Source organism: Protobothrops mucrosquamatus, unplaced genomic scaffold (assembly GCF_001527695.2).
Source record: "Protobothrops mucrosquamatus isolate PMUCROS unplaced genomic scaffold, P.Mucros_1.0 scaffold570, whole genome shotgun sequence".
In the NCBI taxonomy this organism is placed as follows: Eukaryota; Metazoa; Chordata; class Lepidosauria; order Squamata; family Viperidae; genus Protobothrops; species Protobothrops mucrosquamatus.
In genome coordinates, this window is record NW_015386872.1 from 126,519 (window position 1) to 144,252 (window position 17,734).

Genomic DNA, 17,734 nt, shown 5'->3' on the forward strand with positions numbered 1-17,734 from the left:
AATGGATGGAGGCGGCGGGAGCTGAGTGGGGCTCCCAACTTATGAGGAAATTCCCAGGTTGTGCAAGTCTCTCTGTGCCCATCCCTGGTCCTCAGTGGGGGGGAGGGGGAGGGGGAGGGGGAGGAAGGGACAGAGGATTCTTGCTCCCCCCTCCCTGCAAAGATACCAACCGCTCCCTACTCTGCTCATTTACGATTCCCAAGGAAAGGAAACCCCTGCCCACCTGTGCCATTTCCTTGCCAGGCTGATTTGGGGGTGTCCTGGACCATTCCAGCAGGGGGGCTGGAGATCACACACACAACCACATCCACGAATGCGCACCCAAAAGAACTCCAAAGCCCACTTGCTCTTCTGTGACCTTTCAGGTGAGGATTCGGCTAAGGGCCCCAGAGAGTCCAGGTTGTAAGGAGAGGCCGGCAGCTCCGTCCGCCCCGCGGTCCCCTCCCCACCCCTGCCGGTCCGAGTCAGGCCGGCGCTGCGCCAGATTCCCCCCTCCCCCACTATTGCAAATAGGGGCGATGTTTGCCTTCCTCTGGCACGTCGAGACCGGGAAACTGCCAAGGCCTTCCCTGATCTCTGGACGGAACGGGAGGAATTCCCGTAACCCTCCTCCCGCCGCCGCCGCCGCCCCCCCCGGGAAGGAGACACCGGGCACCCATAGGTGGGCCTGATCCTTCCCAGCTGCTTCTCGGGGAGACCCGCCAACTCAGCCCCGACTTCTGACCAGCCCATTTTATGCCGAGGCAGAAGCTGCGCCGAGCCCACGCCAGCTGGGTTAGCGGACCGGGGGCTGCCGGAGTCTGAGAAAGGGCCGTGCAAGAAGGCAGCCCTGCGCCCCCCCTCCCCGGGGAGATCTGCCGGCCGCTCCCGTGGTCCCAGGGAGATCGGGCCGCGTCCCCCTCGAGCTCTCCCACAGGACCCCAAAGCCAGGCGTCAGATTCCCCGGGAGACGGGGGGAGGGGGGCGCGAGCGAAGGGGGGAGGTGACCCACTGAGGGAGGGCGGGGGGGCTTCTCGGCTGGCCACGGTGCGGGGGGTTCCCGGCGGTGCTTCGGGCGGGAGAGCAGCGGGGGCTCCGGGGGGGCTCCGGCCTGATGGGAAAGGGGGGCGTGGGGGGGTGCAATGGTTCAAAAGGAACCGCAGCCACGGAAGGCCGGGGGAGGACGGGTCTGCGGGCGCCACGAGCCCCTCCCTCCCTCCCTCGCACAAAGCCCGCAGAGGGTTTCTCTCCACGGCACAGCAGGTTGCCGGAGCAGGAGGGAGGGCGAGCGGGTTGTGTGAAGCCAGCTCCCCGTCAGAAAGGCCTGACTCGGGGTCCCGCCCTCCCCGGCTCTGCGCTCCGGAGGGGAGGGGAAGCGAGGGGGGGTCTCGAGCGCTCTGGGAAAGCCGCCCCCTCCCCCTCCCCCTTCCCCTTCCCTCCCCGAAGCGGTCTGCCCAAAGCCCCCGCCCCCCGTCGAGGGGCGGTCTTGGGGGAGGAGCCGGGATCCGCCCTCTGAAGGTCAAACCACGTGGCGGATTCCAGGCTCCGCCTTTTAACTACAGCCCGGAAACGCTTGCGCGACTCCCTGGGAGCCTCCCGCCCCACCCGGCCGCGCACGCGCCCTGCAGGAGGAGACCCCAGCGCCGCCCGGCTTGGGACGCTCCCTATTGCGTCAGGCGGCGGCGGCCAATCAAGTCGCTGTTGCTCCCTTCCCTCCCCGAGGGCCTCTCCGAGGGGGCGGGGCTGGCGAAGGAGCAAAGCCGGCAGCGCTCGTAATGCCGGGCGGGAGGGGCCGTCGCTCGAGCCCGCTCTCGGGTGTCGTCGGGCGAGGGGGCGGGGCTCCGCGCTCGGGAGGGGCCGCTCGGCGGGCTCCGACGGGGGGGCTTCCCGAGGGCGGGAGCGGAGCCCGGGAGCAGTGAGGCGGCCCGGGGAGACGGGGCGGGAGGCGGGCTCGGTTAGCACCTCGCCCGTGGTTGGGAGGCGCCCGTCTCGCCCTTCGCAAGAGACGGAGCGCAGCCCGGCCGATGGCGCGGGGGGCCCCCTGAAGCCCCGGGTCAGCGGCGCGGCTCGGCAGAGCCGGTCCTCGGTTTACGACTGTAAGGGAGCCCGGATTGACGGTCGGTCCCGAGGTCAGCACCGGGTGACCGGCCAGGTTCTCCCGCCTCTAGTGCAGAGGCCGTCAAAGCGAGCCCGCGGTCCGCACTGGGCGTCCGGCCTTTCCCGACGTCCGGAGGGCGACCTCGGTCTCTGGCCGGAGCCGCAGCCACGTGACCCCGGGAGCCGGCAAGCGGCCGCCCAAAATGCGGGCACGTGGACACGAAGCGTCGGGACTTTGAATCCAGGGGGTGGGAGGGGCGGCTGTCGGAACCGGTGGCCAGGGTTGTTGACCGAGGGGGGCCTGTAGCCACGGGGGGGGCTCCGGCGTCTCGTGCCAGTGCAGCCCCCAAACCCTGCCAGGGCGCGGCCGCTGAGCGGGTGGAAGCCGCCGATAAGCAGGACAGCAAGTGGAAAGCGGGCACGTCGCCCTCGGAATACTTGGCCGTCACCGAGCCCCCCCTCCCCCCTCGAAGAGCTTGGCAGCGCAGGGGGAGGCCCCACCGCCCTCCAGAGGGGGCCACCGGTTCAGATCAGGCCGCGTCCCAGGAGGCCGTCCGTGGTTCGAGAGGCGGGGGCGCATCTCCAGGAAGAGGGGCAGCGGGACAGACCAGGGAGGCCCCTCCAGGCGGCAGGAAACCCCAAACCGGGGGGGGGGGGGAAGAGCATCCTCCTAGGATCCCAGCAGTGCAAGGTTCGTCCCAGGGGGGCTTCTTCAGGCGGAAGCTGCTTTCTGCCCTCTTCCCCCCCCCCACTGGCTCTGGCAGCAGTGGGCAGATGTGGCCCTAGGCAAGCAGCAGCTGCAGCCCCCCTTATCCCCCCCCGCCCCGCCCCAGAGCTGACAGAGAGGGTGTTTATTTTCAGAATACTTTATTTGTACATAATTCCATTAGCACGTGGCTGCCTCTGCTCAGCCAGAGGGGAGGGGCGTGTGGAAAGCCAGGGGCAGGAGGGCAGAGCTGGCACTCTGGGGGACCAACTGGGCTGGGTCGGGCATCCTCAGCCAGGCTGGGCTGCTCAGCTGCAGGGCTGGGTGGGGGCGGGCAGCACTTCTGAGGGGCCAGGGAAACCGATGCTGGGTCCCCTCCCACCCGGTGCAGAACAGCTCTCCCCCCCCCAGGCCCCCAAAGCACAGGAGCCCTGTGGGGCCTCTGAGCTCCACGTAGAGAGGGGCGCCAGATTGGCCAAAGGGCTTTTTTACTACAAGAATGCCTGGCTAGCCCAGAATTTCACCCAGAAGGGAAAATGGGGACAGGGTGATGGGTGGGTAAAGCCACCCCCTCCCCATGGGGGTGGGGCCCGGCCTTCTCAGTGGAGCCCCAACTTCCAGTTCCTAGGAAGTCATCGGGGTCCCCCCCTGGAAGCCTCTATTGGCTTCGCTGGTGTCTGCAGGCATTGCAGAAATGGTCTCTGGAGCCGAGCAAGGGGTCCTCCGTCCCCCTCCCGGTTCTTGCAGCTGGGTGACCGGCCGGCCTTTGCTAAGAGGAGGGGGAGCTGTTTTGGTCCCCTTGCTGGGCAATGATAAAGTGCAGAAAAAAAACGAGGGAGGGGGAAATCTGGGGGAGAGCCAGGAGATTCCAAGGGATTCCTACTGGGGCATCGGGGAAGGCCCCGCCTAGCCATAAAAGCAAGCGGTGTGGTGCCCACAGGGAGGCTCTCCCCCCCTCACTGGGGGGCAAAGGTCAGCTTTTTTGGAGACTATGGGACCACCCCCACTCCCTGGAAGCTGTCCCAGTGCTGCATAGCTGCCATTGTGGCTGTTGGCACCTTCACACACAGCTGCAGAACCCCCAATCTGGTGTGGGGAGAAGGACCCCGGAGGGCCAGCCCGCCCTCAAGCGCATAGTCCAGCAGGCGGGCCAGAAGGAACTCAGGGAGCCCCCCCCTTCCAGCCTGCCCCGCCAGGGTTACTGCAAGTAGCGGTAAGCCTTGAAACAGTGGTTGCCCGAGTCAGCCACCACCACGTGTCCGTCCGAGGTGAGTGCCAAGCCCTGTGGCCCATAGAGCGGATCCGCCGTGGTGTTGATGTACGACAGGAAGGAGCCCGAGCTGTCGAAGACCTGGAAGAGAGCAGGGGGGCATGAACCCCGACGGGAGACAGCACTGCCCTCACACAGCCCATCTCAGGAGTCAAGAGGAAGAGCACCTCCTTGGCCATGGACCCCAGCGGCCACTTCTGGTCACTACATCTCAAAAGCAATGTGCCTCATTCGGGTGGGGCAGGAAAGGGTAGCCAGAATAATTAGGGGCTGGAGCCCCTCCCCAATGGAACGCAGTCAGGCTTGGGCCTGAGAGGAGGCGTCCTCCACTCCCCCCCACCCACCCCCAGAGCAACATGCTCCAGCCCACTTTGCAGGTGTCGCTGAGCAGCGGCAGAAGGAAAGCCCCCCCCCGTGCCACACACCCAGTGGCCACACCCAGGCACGAAGGGCCATGCGGCAGGAGCGCCAGCATCCGCATTGTCCCCGGGAGCAAGAGCCGAGGGTTCAAGCCACTGCCTTCATCCCGGGAGTTTGAGAGACACTGGGAAGAGGCTGCTGGATCACTACAACCCCCTGCTCGGCAGCCCATGAAGGGCCCCCAAAGAAAAAGGGTTCAACGGCAGCCTCCGCTTCAATTAACGGGATCAGCCCTGATTTTCTGCCTGGTCCCGGAGCCCCCTCTGCGCCCCCAGAACACCTCGGGTGTCCCCGGACTTGGTCCCCAGGCCGGCTGCTGAGGAGGAAGAGATCGAGCTGCCCAGCTCCCACCAAGCACCTGGATCCGGCTGTTCCCCCAGTCGGCCACAATGATGTTCCCATTGGAATCCACAGCCACGCCCGTCGGGGCATTGAACTGCCCGTTCCCCTCGCCGTGGGAGCCAAACTTGAAGAGAAACTCGCCGTCCGCACTGTAGACCTGAGGAGAGGAAGGAGGATGGCTTGGCCGAGCTTCCCAGGCCCAGCATGGCACCACAAGAGGGACGGCCTGGCCCGGCCTGGCCCCTGCCTCCAGTTGCCTGCTCGGTGATTGGGGGGGGGGGGGAGGTCCTTGCAAAGGAACCAAAGGCGTGGGGCTTTGTGCGAGAAGCTTCCCCTCCCTCCCGGCAGGCAGGGAGTCTCCCCAGAGCCAGTGGGGCCCAAAGGTCCTCTCCCCCAGGCTTCCGCATGGGAACGTTTCTCCTCAAGGCAGGGGAAGTGCTCGGGAGGGGGGAGCCGGGGCCCGTAACTCACAGGAGCAGCTGAGGGCCCCAACCAAGCCTTCCTCACAGCAATAGCATAGTTCCCCTTCCAGACCTCAAGATCACCTGGGCCCGGCCCCTCTCTCACCTTCACAGAGTGGTTGTGGAAGTCGGTCACCACAATTTCATTCTTGTTGTTGACAGCCACAAAGTGTGGTCCTGAGCAAAGAAAATGGGAGGAAAGAAGTGAGGAAGAGCCGCACGGCAAGGAACTGCAAGGAGCAGGGGAATCCGGAAGGAATGAGCCGCTGGGAAGGACCTGACAATCGGGGAGCAGGGAGACCAAGCGCCGATCCCAATCCTGAAGATAACGAACAAGAGAACAAGCTCCAGCTTCTTCCCCCCAACTTCCCCCCAAAGTCTATTTGGCCCAGAAAGCCCCCCAAATCTCCAGAGGCTTATAACCAGCTTAGGCTCCAGGTCAGCAACAGGGAGCGCTGGGCCAAAGGCAGCCCAGGAGAGCCCAGGCAGGCCAAGTGTCCAGAGCCAGAGAGATGCATCTGCTGCTCTGCGGGGCAGGAGAACGGGCACTGCCTCCACAAAGACCCAGCAGAAATGCTGGCGGAGCAACCACCTGCCAGCCCATGCTCTGGTGTGGGGAATTGGCTGGGGGGGGGGGATAGACCCACCTCTGCCTGCCCCGACATTCCCATCACTCCCAAAGCTGCCATTGCACAAAGAGTGAAAGCTGGCAAGAGGGAGTCTGCTTCATCACCCACCCTCTGCCCAGGCAACCAGAGAAGGGTTGTAGCAGCTGGGAGGACCCACCTGCCCACCCTCCCCTGGGCGGCAATGGAACAGCCCAAACACAGAGGGGGCGGGGGCAGTCCCCATCCTCCGATGCCACACTCTCACAGGCAGGACGAGGGTGGCCTTGAAAGGGTGGCTTCCCAGCCCTTCCCAGATGGGCCTGAGGCAAAGGAGAGGAACTATTGAGGGCACCTGCAAACTGGCGCTCCGACGTGCCACGGCTCCCGAACTTGGCTACCAGTTTCCCATTAGATTGGAAGATGAAGACGCAACACGCCTTGTTGTCCACCACAATTATGTGCCCGTTACGGTCCACCGCCACACCCTTGGGGCCCATCAGGCGCCCGGCTCCAATCTTAGTCTGAGGAGGAAGGCATACGGGCATGTGCCAACTCCAGGACATCACCGCATGGATGTCAGCCCCGAGAGCAGGTCTTCCTGACCCCTCACCTGGCAGCCCGCTCCCTTTAAAGGAGGGATCAGGCAGAAGGGCTGCACAGTCTTGTCCAGTCCCCACTGCAGCCATTCAGCGGACCAACTCTCCCTAACCAACATGGGTTGCAGCACAAGTCCCATCACCCACTCCCTCCTCCAAGAACTAAGAAGGGGAATCTAACACATCTGAAGAGGGTCAACCAGGACCGGCTCACTACTGGGCAAAGCAGATGGCAAGCTTCCAGTCCCTGACATGATGGGGGACCACTGAAACCAGCAGAGATCCCAACCTGCAAATCACATCTGCCTCCCCAGATGCTCACCTTGAATTTGCCCTCGGGGGAGAAGATGCTGACCCAGCGATTGTCATAGTCTGCGATGATGATGTCACCATTAAGGTCCACCGTAACCCCAGTGGGACGCTGCAACTGTCCTGGAGAGCGTCCCCGTACACCAAAGCGCAGCCTAAACTGGCCCTCGTTGGAAAAGACCTGGTGGGCAGGGGGAGGGGAGAGAGCACCTGTGAAGGGGTCCCAGGCAGCCACCCTGGGGCCTGCGATGGAGCTGCTCCTACCTGCACACACTGGTTGTTGCTGTCTGCCACCACGATGCGCCCACTGCTGGATGTGGAGATGCCCTGCAGGTTGGTGAATTCGCCCTTTTCCCGACCCCGGCTTCCTGCCAAGAGAGGGGCACCGAGTGAGGCCAGGTGGGGGCCACCAACCCAGCCAGGAGCCACAGTGGCTCCCCTTGCCTCCATCCCGCCCAGGCACTGACCGACGCGGAAGATCAGTTCGTCTTCAATGGGGTTCTCCTTCTTCTTGCCACTGCTGTACATGCTGGAGGGGCGGCGAACAGCCTTCTGGCGGATGTGACCGCTGCTGGGGGACTTCACACGGCGCTTGACATCATCTGGGGACGGGGGCACGTCAGAGGCCTTGACAGCCTTGACCCGGAAGGGACTGCTGCGGATGGGCTGCCCGTAGAGGCATATGGAGAGGACATGGTCACCCTCCTGGCGCGGTGTGTAGAGCAGTTCATAAGTGCCGTTCTTGTTGTCCTGCACCTCGTGCTCCAAGGTGCAGTTGTCAGGCGCTGCCACCTTGGCCTGCAGGCAGGCACTGCCATTGCGCACCAGCTCCCCATCCTTGTCCTTGGTGGTGATGGTCAGTGAGGCAGCCTGGCCCACCACGGCGTGGCGGAGGCCTTCGCCTGTTGCCACCGTCTTGTGGGCAATGGCACTGGTAGTGAGCAGCACGCCCAGATTCAGAATGGACTTGCGCACGCCCTCCGTCTCCACCACGTAGTCCACCTGGGCATTCTCATGAGGCTGCTCGGGGAACTCCCGACTGGCCAGCTCATTCAGCCGCTCGCTCATTTGCTTCTTCACCAGCAGCACCTCTGTCTCCGAGCCGTGGTCCAGGGCCTGCTCAGTGAAGCTGCAGCTGCTGAGGATGTTCTCCTGGCCCTGGCGCAGGATTTCCAGCTGGGCCTGTAGAACCTGAGCAAGGGAAGAAGGGGCTCAGTCCTGCCCAGCAAGACGCCCCAGGAGCTGGACGGGGGGGGACAGCCATCCTTTAGCTGCCAAGAGTAGGACTGGCAAGGGCAACAGCCCCCTCCTGCCCCTACCTGGCCTGTAAGGCTCTGCCAATGGAGCCAACCCACCGAGAGCCTCTCAGCCACTGTCTTCTCAAGCTGGGGGAGGAAGCAAGGGGGGGCTGCCAGGGCCCGAGAGGAGACCCCCTAAATTCTCTGGGTTTACCTTTTGTTTGGCCCCACAGAGGGCCTCCAGGTCTCGGACCAGCAGCCCCTTACGCTGCCCCAGGGCCTTCTCCAGCTCAGTAAAAGTGCTCCCGATCTCGGCCACAGCATCATTCTTGCGCTCCACCAGCTGCTGATTGATCCCAGACACGAGTTCCACGGCTGTGGCCAGCTGTGGCAGGCTGGGAGACAAGGAGAACCCTCAGGAATCTGGGTTGCGCAGCAGAGTAACAGCCCCCCAGCCCCCGAGCTGGACCTGCAGCCCACCCGTGCAATACCGGCTCTTGATGGCGTCCAGCTGCTGGCGCAGCGAGGCCTTGTGCTGCTCCACCACATCCCGCAGAGGTACCGTCACGTGTTCCCGGTGCTCCCCCACTGTGCACTCATGGCACATGGCCGTCTCACAGGCCTCGCAGTAGTACTCCATGGTCTGGCGGCAGATGGGGAAGCTGGTAAGCCCTGGACCCTTGAGACCCAGTCCCCAGCTAGCATGGCTGCCTTGAGGACAGACCCCTGGCTCCTGCCCCCAGAAAGCCCCTCTGGTTTTGAAAAAGAAAGCGGAGATGTGGACGCCCCACCCTCCCGCTGGCAAGGGAAAGCTTCTGGGCAGAGGGCTAAAAGAGGGCTCGCCTCCCACTGATCCGCCCCACGAGCGCGAGCCCCACACGTACCTTCCCCTCGTGATTGGGGCAGGAGAGTGGCTTGCCCGGCACTGCACTGACAGAGTCCAGCATGGCGATGGCATCCTCATGGCCGGCACTGTCGGGCTGGCGCTGGAGCACTTCCATGAGGTTCGTGATGAAGAAGTTGTTCTGCAGGGCAGCCACCCCCTTCTCGGGGAGGATGGAGGTCTGGCGGCAGACGGGGCAGGAGAGGGTCAGGCTCTGGGGTGGGATGTAGTTCTGGAGACACCTGGCCAAGGGGGCGAGAGGCAAGTCAAGCTGGGCTGTGGCCCCTGGCAGAGGGCAGAGCCAGGCAGGCAGGGCCCTCAGCCACAGCCAGCCCTCCGAAGGACCAAGTGGGACGGGGGGGGGGGTGTGCTGGGTGTCCCAAGGAGCCAGCCACCTGTCCTGCACCAGTCCTCCCCCCACACCCCATGCCATGCCCGGGGCGCCTGCTGTTTCAGCCTGCCTGCTGTCTCAACCAGCTGTGGGCACCAGAGGTTTCAGATGAACCGCCCTGTTCTGCCTACTGCCTCAACACTCCAGCCCACCTCCAGCCACCCCAACAAGATTTCAGCTCCAGTGCAGAGGAAGGCAGTCTGTCCACAGGGTCACTCCACCCCCGGCAGATGATCGGCGCACCAAATCTTTTGCCAGCTTGAAACTGCTCAAGTTTCACCTCTCCATGCAGCGCTGGAAGGGAGCCACCGGCCCAGCTGCTCCAGGCCTTGGCTCCCCACGTGGAAAGCCGGAGGGCCATCTTCTCAAGGGCAGGGCGGGATGGAAAGAAGAACGTGGCCCCCCTCAAGCAGGGACAGGCAACTCTGGCCAGGATTTGCACCCAGAGCCCAGGGCTTCCGAGTCCAGGACAGGGAGCGGCTGCAGCTGAAACGCTGTGTCAGGGCCAAGGGAAGCATGTACCCTTCCTCCGAGGAGGGGGTGGCCAGGCTAAGGCTCCAGGCTGGAACCAGGAGACAGAGAGTTCTAGTCCTGCCTTAGGCATGAAAAAGCAGCTGGGTGACTGTGGTAGCACCAGGGAGCAAGACAGCCGGTCTCAGGCTGGCAACCTCGCAGGGTTGCTGTGGTTGTGGGGAAAATAGGAGAAGGAAGCACTAGTGGGAAGAAACGTACCGGTTGTCTTTTGAGAAAGCACCTTTGAGACAACCCTGACCTGGATGACTGAAAAATCTCCATAGACACTATTAGATACGATTGCCAGCTTGAACTATTTATAAAAATAATGATGATTTGATGAAGAAGTATTTAAAACCCTCCATGGGCTGGAGGGCCTCTGCACTTCCCCTTCTGCACCAAGGCGGGAAGAGCTAGATGGCCTCTTAAGTCCCCACAACTCTACGGCTGTAATATTCCGCTCAGGAGACGCAGCTAATATTCCCTATTCATTTATACCCAGACAATCCACCGGACTGGCAGCGGTTCACAACAGAGAAGCCAAAAGTCACACACAAAACGCCTCGGCCGCCCTCCCCTCTGTTTTGCAGGACCTGCCCCCAAAGCCAACGCCGGGAGCCAGCCTGATGCCAACAGGGCTGCAGGCTTGGCATGGCAAGGACAACCCCGCTGCCCTGATGGCCAAGGCAGGCACAGCAGCAGGGGAGCAACCCCCGAGCCCCTTCCCCAGACCAAGGGGCAAGGCCCAAAGGCCGGGTCACAGATGTGGAAGCAGCTTCGCGGAGGGCTGAGCCTGGCCCACCCCCGAGGCGCCCGTCTAAGTAGGAGCCGTCCTCTGGCAAGGACCCAGAGCCCTATGGGGAGCTTGTCCAACGCAGAAGCAAAGGGGCCCACTTTGGCCTAGGGAAACTCCAGGGACCAGCGCAGCTGATGGCAAATCCAGCCCCAGACAAATCCAGAAGTGGTGTTTGGGGGGGGAGGGTGTCAGAGACAACATCACCAGCACAGTCCAACGTACGGGAGGCAAAGTTTAAAGTGTCCGAGGGTCTCCTGGACAGCGTGAGACGGTGGGCTGCCCAAAGGTCAGCAAAGGTCAAAGAGCCTGGCCGGGTCCCTCAGGAGGCTTCACTTCCAGGAGCAGCATTTGGGGACCTTCCTGGGGTTTGGGAGCCTGGCAGTCTGCCTGTGCCCTGGATGTGCCAATGACCTTGGCAGACAGGAGGCAGAGCCGCAGATGGGGCAACCAGGGGGCAAAAGCCCACAGAAGAGGGGATGGCATGGGACCCCCCCTCCCCCCCCAGTCTTTGGGAGAGTGAAAGGAAGGAAGGAAGGGAGGAATACTTTCCATCCTGCAAGAACCTGTTAATGTCCCCTTACAAGAAAGGCAGAGCCAGGACTCCTGGCCGTATTCTGGGCCGGACCACCTCGCAGGGCGAAGGGTCTGCACAGCGGCCTCCTTGTGTCATCAAAAGACAAAGGCTGGGTTTCCACTGATCCGCTCTGGCTGGAAGAGGTTCGGCCGTCCCTTGCTGGGATCCCTGGCAGGGGGAACGTTCTGCTTTCTCCTACGGCTGGCCCTTATTTCACAGACGCCCGTAAGGACCCTGAGCATCTCCAGCAAGGGATCGCCCTTAGCAAAGACGGTCTTTGGGTGGGCTCTACTCCCACCCATCCCACGACCTCCCTCCTTAGATTGTCCCACGTGATCAAAGCCTCAAAGGAAACCACAGAGACTGCAGCGCAACCAACGTCCAGCTCTTGCTACCCACCGCCCCGTCCTGACCCACTGCATCCGCTCCAGCAGACTGCAGGCTTCGGGGGCCCTGCAAATCTCGGGGGGGAGGGGGGGAATCTGCGGGGGGGGGATTGAGAAGCAGAGCTTCTCCTCCCCCTCCGCCCACGCAGCGCCCGGTCGCCATTCCTGATCCGCTCAGCGAGCCGCTTGGCCGGACGCCAACAAGCACCCGGAGCCGGGAGGGGGAAGCAGGCCGTGCCCCCCTCCCTCCCCCCCCGGGCCGCTGGCAGACGGCGGGGCCGCGGCTCTCACCTCTCGCAGAAGGTGTGGAGACACGGCAACACCTTGGGGTTGTGATAGCGGTCCAGGCAGATGCTGCACACCAGGAACTGTTTGTCGATCTGCCGCACCACCGGGCTGGAGCTGGACTCGCGCTTGGCCATGGCGAGGGCCGGCTGGAGGCTGCGCGGCGCCCTTGGCTGCTGCTCTGCCCGGGAAGAGACAAGCGGCCCTCAGCCCCGCCGGAGGGGAAGGACGAAGGGCGGCCGCGCCTCCGCCCGGCTTCCTCTCGCCAGAGGCGGCAGAGCGCGGAGCCGCATTCCCCCCCCCGCCCGCCGCCGCCCCCGAGCATGCGCCGCGCCACTCGGCTCTGCCCCCGGCCCAGCTGCCGCCCCCCGCCCCGCCGAGCCCGGCCGCCGCCCCCGGCTCCTCCGGGCAACGCCGCCCCGCCCGCTGCCCTGGCGGCCCACCCCCACCCCCGGAGGACAGAAGGCCGGCCGCCTCTCACCGGCCGCGCCCGGGGCTTCCGGCCTTTCTGCGCGGAGGGCCGGCGGGGAGGCTGCAGCTCCTCCCCTTCCCTGGAGGGAAGCAGCGCAGCGGCGGGAAGGCGGCCGGTCGGCCGGCCCGGGCCGGGGACGCTCTCCGAGGCAGGGGCGCCCGCCACGCCCTTCTGCGGCCGGCCTAATGGCCCCTCCGCCCGCTCGCTCGCTCGCTCGGCTGGGCGGGGACGCTGCCTGCGCTCCCGCCTCCCAGCCCGGGGAGCGGCCGGACTACGCGCTCACCCGCCGCGGCTTCGGCTCCCCGCGAGGGCTGCCCGGCCAGGAGGCGTCAGCGCGGGCGGCGTCCGGAGCCCGGAGCCCGCATCTCCCTCTGCGGCCGCGGTGCCGCGAGCGGGCTGGGCTTCTCACCGCATCCCCTCTGCCGATGGGCCGGAGCGTACCACTGCTGGCGGCGGCGGAGGGGGCGACGGGCGGAATCGCGCCCGGCGCCCTCCGCAGTGAGCCCGGCGCCCGGCTCCCGCCCTCGCCCGTCCCTCTCGCCAAGCCCGGGGGTCGCTCGGCCGCCGAGGAGGCGGGACGGTGGCGCTGCCCCGCCTCGCTCCCCCGCCGCCGCCGCGGAATGGTCGCGCCCGCCGAGCCCGCTTCGGAGCTGCAGCAGCTGCGGCTTCTCCGCAGTGCCCGAGCGGGCGGAAGCGGCTGGCGCGGCGAGGGGTGGACCCGCTCCCGCGTCGGAGGCGGCCCAGCCCGCGGGGGAAAGGCCCTTCGCGGCCCGCCCGCTACAGCGGGAGCCGAGGGATGGTGGTTGCCATGGGAACTGCATCTGGGCAGAGGGTACCAGAGCAGGCGGGGGCGTGGCAGGAGCAGCGGCTCTTCTGAGGGCGGAGGGGCTCCTGCGAGGGGGGCCTTTCTCTCCCGCCCTCCTCTGTCTAGTGGGGCATCCACGGCAGGCAGGCAGGCTGAGTGGGATAGAGCTCCCCCCTTAGTCACAAATATCAACCTGCCCTCCTCCACCTTCCCTGGAGCCCCTGGCCGTGCCCTTCCTCGAAGTCCACACACCCACCCACCACCCCCCCCGGCCACTGGCATTCTTTGCAGAACCTTTCCCTTCAGCCTCCCAGGCAGACGGGCACCACACTGGTCTGGGAACCCAAAGCGGGAATCGTACGGGACAGGCACTTCTCTGCTCCCTGAATGTCTCCCCACCCACCTCCAGGACCTGAGCCCTGTGGGTCCTCCCTCCGGTTGCAGCCAAGGGTGGGGGGACGGCGAGTGCTGGCTCTGCATCCCTGACCGCCCTCTCAGCGCCTTCAGGGTGAAGGAAGCCAGCAAGAGTGGCCAAACCAGCTGCTCCTGCTGCGGCCTGGCCTGGCCATTCACCAGAAGGATCCTGGCTGAACAAACGCTCCAAGGTGCAAGTCAGCCAGGCTGGGGGTGTCAGGGCTGCTTCTCCTTCTGGCCACACCCCTTCCCCCCCCATCCCAGGGCAATGATGGATGCCCTTTGGAGAGCCCCCGCAGTTGGAAGCACATCGTACCAGGGACCATCCTTTCCACTTACCATGCATTACCAAGATCGCATCCTCCTCAGGGGATCAAGCGCTTCCCCCACATCCGTGGGGATGGATATCTGAAAGGCATCAAGAGCGTCGTCACCAAAGGCATTCCAGAACCAGGGGGTCCCAAAATCCAGAGCCACTCAGCCTCGCCAGGGTTCGGCCGAAGCCTGCTGTTCCCCAACCAGCCCACTCCCCCTCAGGACCTCCAGACACCAAAATGAGAAGCCCGAGCATTGCCTAATTCCCCCGGGGCAGGGATGGGCATCCTTTGCATATGGGGGTTGCTTCACCCCATGATGACAGAGGAGCTCACCCGGAGGTCTCCTGTGGGTGTTTAAAAGAGAGAGGAGAAAAGCAACTGACCCAGCAGTGGCCGAGGGTGGGATCTCTCCCCCCCCCCAGCTGAAACTGACCCCGGAGAAAGGAGGCGAGCCAGCACAACACAGGGCCACACCCCCCTCCCATCCCCCATTCAGAGGGATACTGGGATTGATGGCACAGAAAGCCCCAAAGAAGTCAAGTAGGGCAAAAAGGGATGGATCCCGTCAAGACTGCAGCAGAGATCACCCAAATCACCACCAATGCTGCTTCCACCCCATACTCTGAATCTTGACTGAAAGGGATCCAGGTAATCTGCTCCACCTGCCGAGGTCCTCTGAAGCTGTTACGCAGCCGTTCTCAACCCCCTTCCCCGAAAACAGAAGGTTAGATACCGGACAAAGATTATCCAGCGATGGATTCCTGAGGAGCAGGTGGACTAAAAGGTAAAGAAACACCCCCCTCACTCAAAGAACAGTGACAGGACACACACACACACACCTGTCACACAATAACAAGCCAGCAGGTCTCTGCCCGCATAGAGGAGGCGACACCCTGGAGCTGGTGCACAAAACCAACATAAAGCATCAGTCCTGCAGTCCCCATGAACAGCCGGCCCCTCGTCTCCTGCCGTATTCCTCCCCCCTTAACTACCATAACGTGGTCTGTGAGCTACCAGAGGGGAGCTTGGGGGTGGGGGGTGGGGGGTGCACAGCAGACAATCACTCTACCGTTACCCCAGCCCTGCATCACCCCAAAGCCCCAGAGTGCCACTTGGCCTCTGCCATTGAGATTACAATCCTGGAATCTGCAGGAGGAAAAAAACGTGGGGGGGCCCAAAGGGAAGGAAGCACCGCAAGTGCCCCCAGAGCTGGAAATGAGGTCCATCCTCTGACCAGAAGTGACCAATACCGGAAGGTGGGTGATGCTATCCCCCCTCCGGCCATTCCTCCCGGCTGGCCAGCACCAGCATCGCAGCCCCTTTCGAAAAGTCCTTCGCCCTTCATCACCACGGGAAACGGGGATGTGCAAAGAGGGCAAGGCTTCCGTTGGAGAGTCCCAGCCTAAATTAGAAGTGGATCTCCTGGTGGTGCTGCCTCTGTGTGTAGCTGCAGCAGCCCCCGATGGATCGACCCCAGAGTCTGGATCTAGGTCACCCCCTCCACAGAGCCCCCACTTCTGCAAAACACCTGCCCCCCCTCTCCCGAGGGTTTCGCTCGGTGCCCACGAAAGTGCAACCCTTTTCCAGAGAAGCCCCTCCAAGGCCAGCCCCTCTCCTGCCAGGGCCCTCACCAGGGCCGCCCCCCCCCCTTCTGGCCTTTCACTAAACGCTGAGCTAATTCCTCGGCCTGGTTTAACCCCCCCCTCCCTCCCTCCCTAACTCTGGTTTAATTCTTTTCTCCCACGGTTCTTGCTATCCGAGTGGGAAATTATGTGCTGGATATTCAGTGTTCTCAATAGGCTGCATGGGGATTTTTTTTTCCTTTTCTGCCTGAAATATCCTCTGTTCTGGCTGCTGACCTTGTTGCCCTCACTGGCCCCGGAGCCCTGGCCCCAGGCCAACCCCCATCTATTACCCCAGATTCTTCTTACAGAGTTGGTCGTTCTTCTGGTAGTTTTGGAATTTCGGGGGGGGGGGAGATTTCACTCCCCCCCCCCCCAGTTTATGCTTTGCTTCAGTCCCCTTGGTTGCCCTGTAAAGAAGCTGCCATGTGTGCAACACACGAGGCTGGACGATTCCAAAGCTGCTGGCGAAGCTACGCCGGGAGTCCTATGGACTGAAGTCTCTGGCTGCCCCTGGCCCTGCCTGAAGCCCCCTCTCCGTGGGGCACCTCCAGCTTCTCCACAGAGGAGCCCTGCTCTAGAGTGAGGCTGGGCGGGTGGCAGTTGCAGGAGGTCTGGCAGTGCCCAACAGACGCCCGGCTGCCCCTCGGCCACTAGTGAAACATTCGTTCCCTTAACACAGGGATGTCAAACTGCCAGCCCACAGGCCAGATGCATCATGCCAAAAACGCGCCCACCCCACGGCCGGCAATGGAAAAAGAGTCACGACACGTCACGTGACATTCCAAGTTTGACACCCCTGCCTTAACATGAAGAGGGATGCAAAAAAAACCCAGGAAAATGTGGGTCCTGATGCTTTTTCATTTGCCAAGAAGCGCAGGGCTGTGCCCCGCCTGCCATCGGTTCCTGTGGCCCTCGGTTCCCCCCCCAACACACACACACAGGCTGTGTACAAGATCTTGTTGTTGGTTGTGGTCTGTATTTTTTCAAGGTGGGCTTTCTAGGTGGGGCACCTCTCTCTCCATGGACCACGATGTGGCTATTGCGACTCTCTAGCTGGGCCACCCGGATAATCTGCAGGCCTGGGCATTGTGTTGCAATTGCACTTCCCATCTTGCCCCACAGAGTCCCACGGGGAGGGGGCAGTGACAGAGCCAGGACACCCAACCTCCGCGGGCCAAGACCTCCACGGGCCCCGGCTCTTCGTGATCTGCTGCTATTAAACGGCTGATGTTTTCCACCTGTTTTGGCCATTTGCGATGGGGAGAGAGATGTTTGGGGGTAGAATCTGCTGCTTAGGAGGATTTGCACAATCACGGATCGATCGCCTGGGTGCCCGTCATTTTTCCATTCAGGAACCAATGGCAATCCAATTCTTACAGGATAGGAACAGCAGACGCCAGTCTCCATTTCCTGTTTGGGTTTGTTCACTCAGTGGGACAAAGCTGAGGGATGAAATAAGGGGCAGACAAACCCCCCCCCTTAAAATCTCCCTGCAGTGCTCAGCATCTGGGCAGGCCCGAGATATCAGGGACTCCTAAAGGCTGTGCACCAGACCTATCCTGGATTCTCTCCCCCCCCCATTAAATGGCACACTTTCTGGAGATCCCACAGGCATCCCACCTCAGCCCCCCCCCCACCTGCAAGGCCATCAGTGGTCAACCTGATGAGAGGCGACTCAAACGGACCGCCTGACAAAAGCAGTTATCAAAGAGAGCACCGTGCTTAGTCAAAACTTGCTAATGCTTAAGTTCCTCAATTCTTGGAAATGCTACTCGGACTACAAGCACCACAATGATCGTTTTTGTGTGGGTATTGAAGCATTTGGGTCATTTGTGCTGGTTGGAATAAAGCTGCCCAGGAGGAAGTAGATTTGTGGGCTCAGTTGCTGTACCTCAAAGTTTTCCTGGTCAGGAGTGTCAAATGGGAGGGGATTGCCCATAGAAGACAGAGCCTCAGCCCAGCCCCCTCTCTCCCCCCTTTTCTCAATCTCTCCCCCCCCCCTGTTGGCTTGGCGATCCCTGAGCTGGGAATCTCATTGATCAAATGACCACTGCATAAAGTAGTCACTAACATGGAACTTGCTTTCAATGTCATCCTAGATTTGGGAGAAAGTCTGTAGGAAGAAGCCTGTCCAGATATGGAGAAGTACCATTAAATTCCTCTATGAAACTGAACGGACCACCATAAATAACTCTGGGAGTTTTTCATGGCTGATTTTACTTTCCTAAACTTTAGGGCAACTTTAGG

General features: G+C 62.8%; 1 protein-coding gene across 1 annotated transcript; it reads right to left on the reverse strand.

Annotated features, from left to right (window-relative positions):
- Nucleotides 1–3,980: 3,980 nt before the first annotated feature.
- Nucleotides 3,981–11,991, reverse strand: TRIM3 (tripartite motif containing 3). Its single transcript, XM_015817307.1, has 11 exons — nt 11,861–11,991; nt 8,911–9,151; nt 8,518–8,669; nt 8,241–8,421; nt 7,256–7,979; nt 7,053–7,156; nt 6,802–6,969; nt 6,236–6,404; nt 5,382–5,452; nt 4,831–4,971; nt 3,981–4,133 (listed from the first exon to the last, which is right to left on the reverse strand). Exons 1-11 carry the CDS (start codon nt 11,989–11,991, stop codon nt 3,981–3,983), a joined length of 2,235 nt encoding a protein of 744 aa, XP_015672793.1.
- Nucleotides 11,992–17,734: the final 5,743 nt, after the last annotated feature.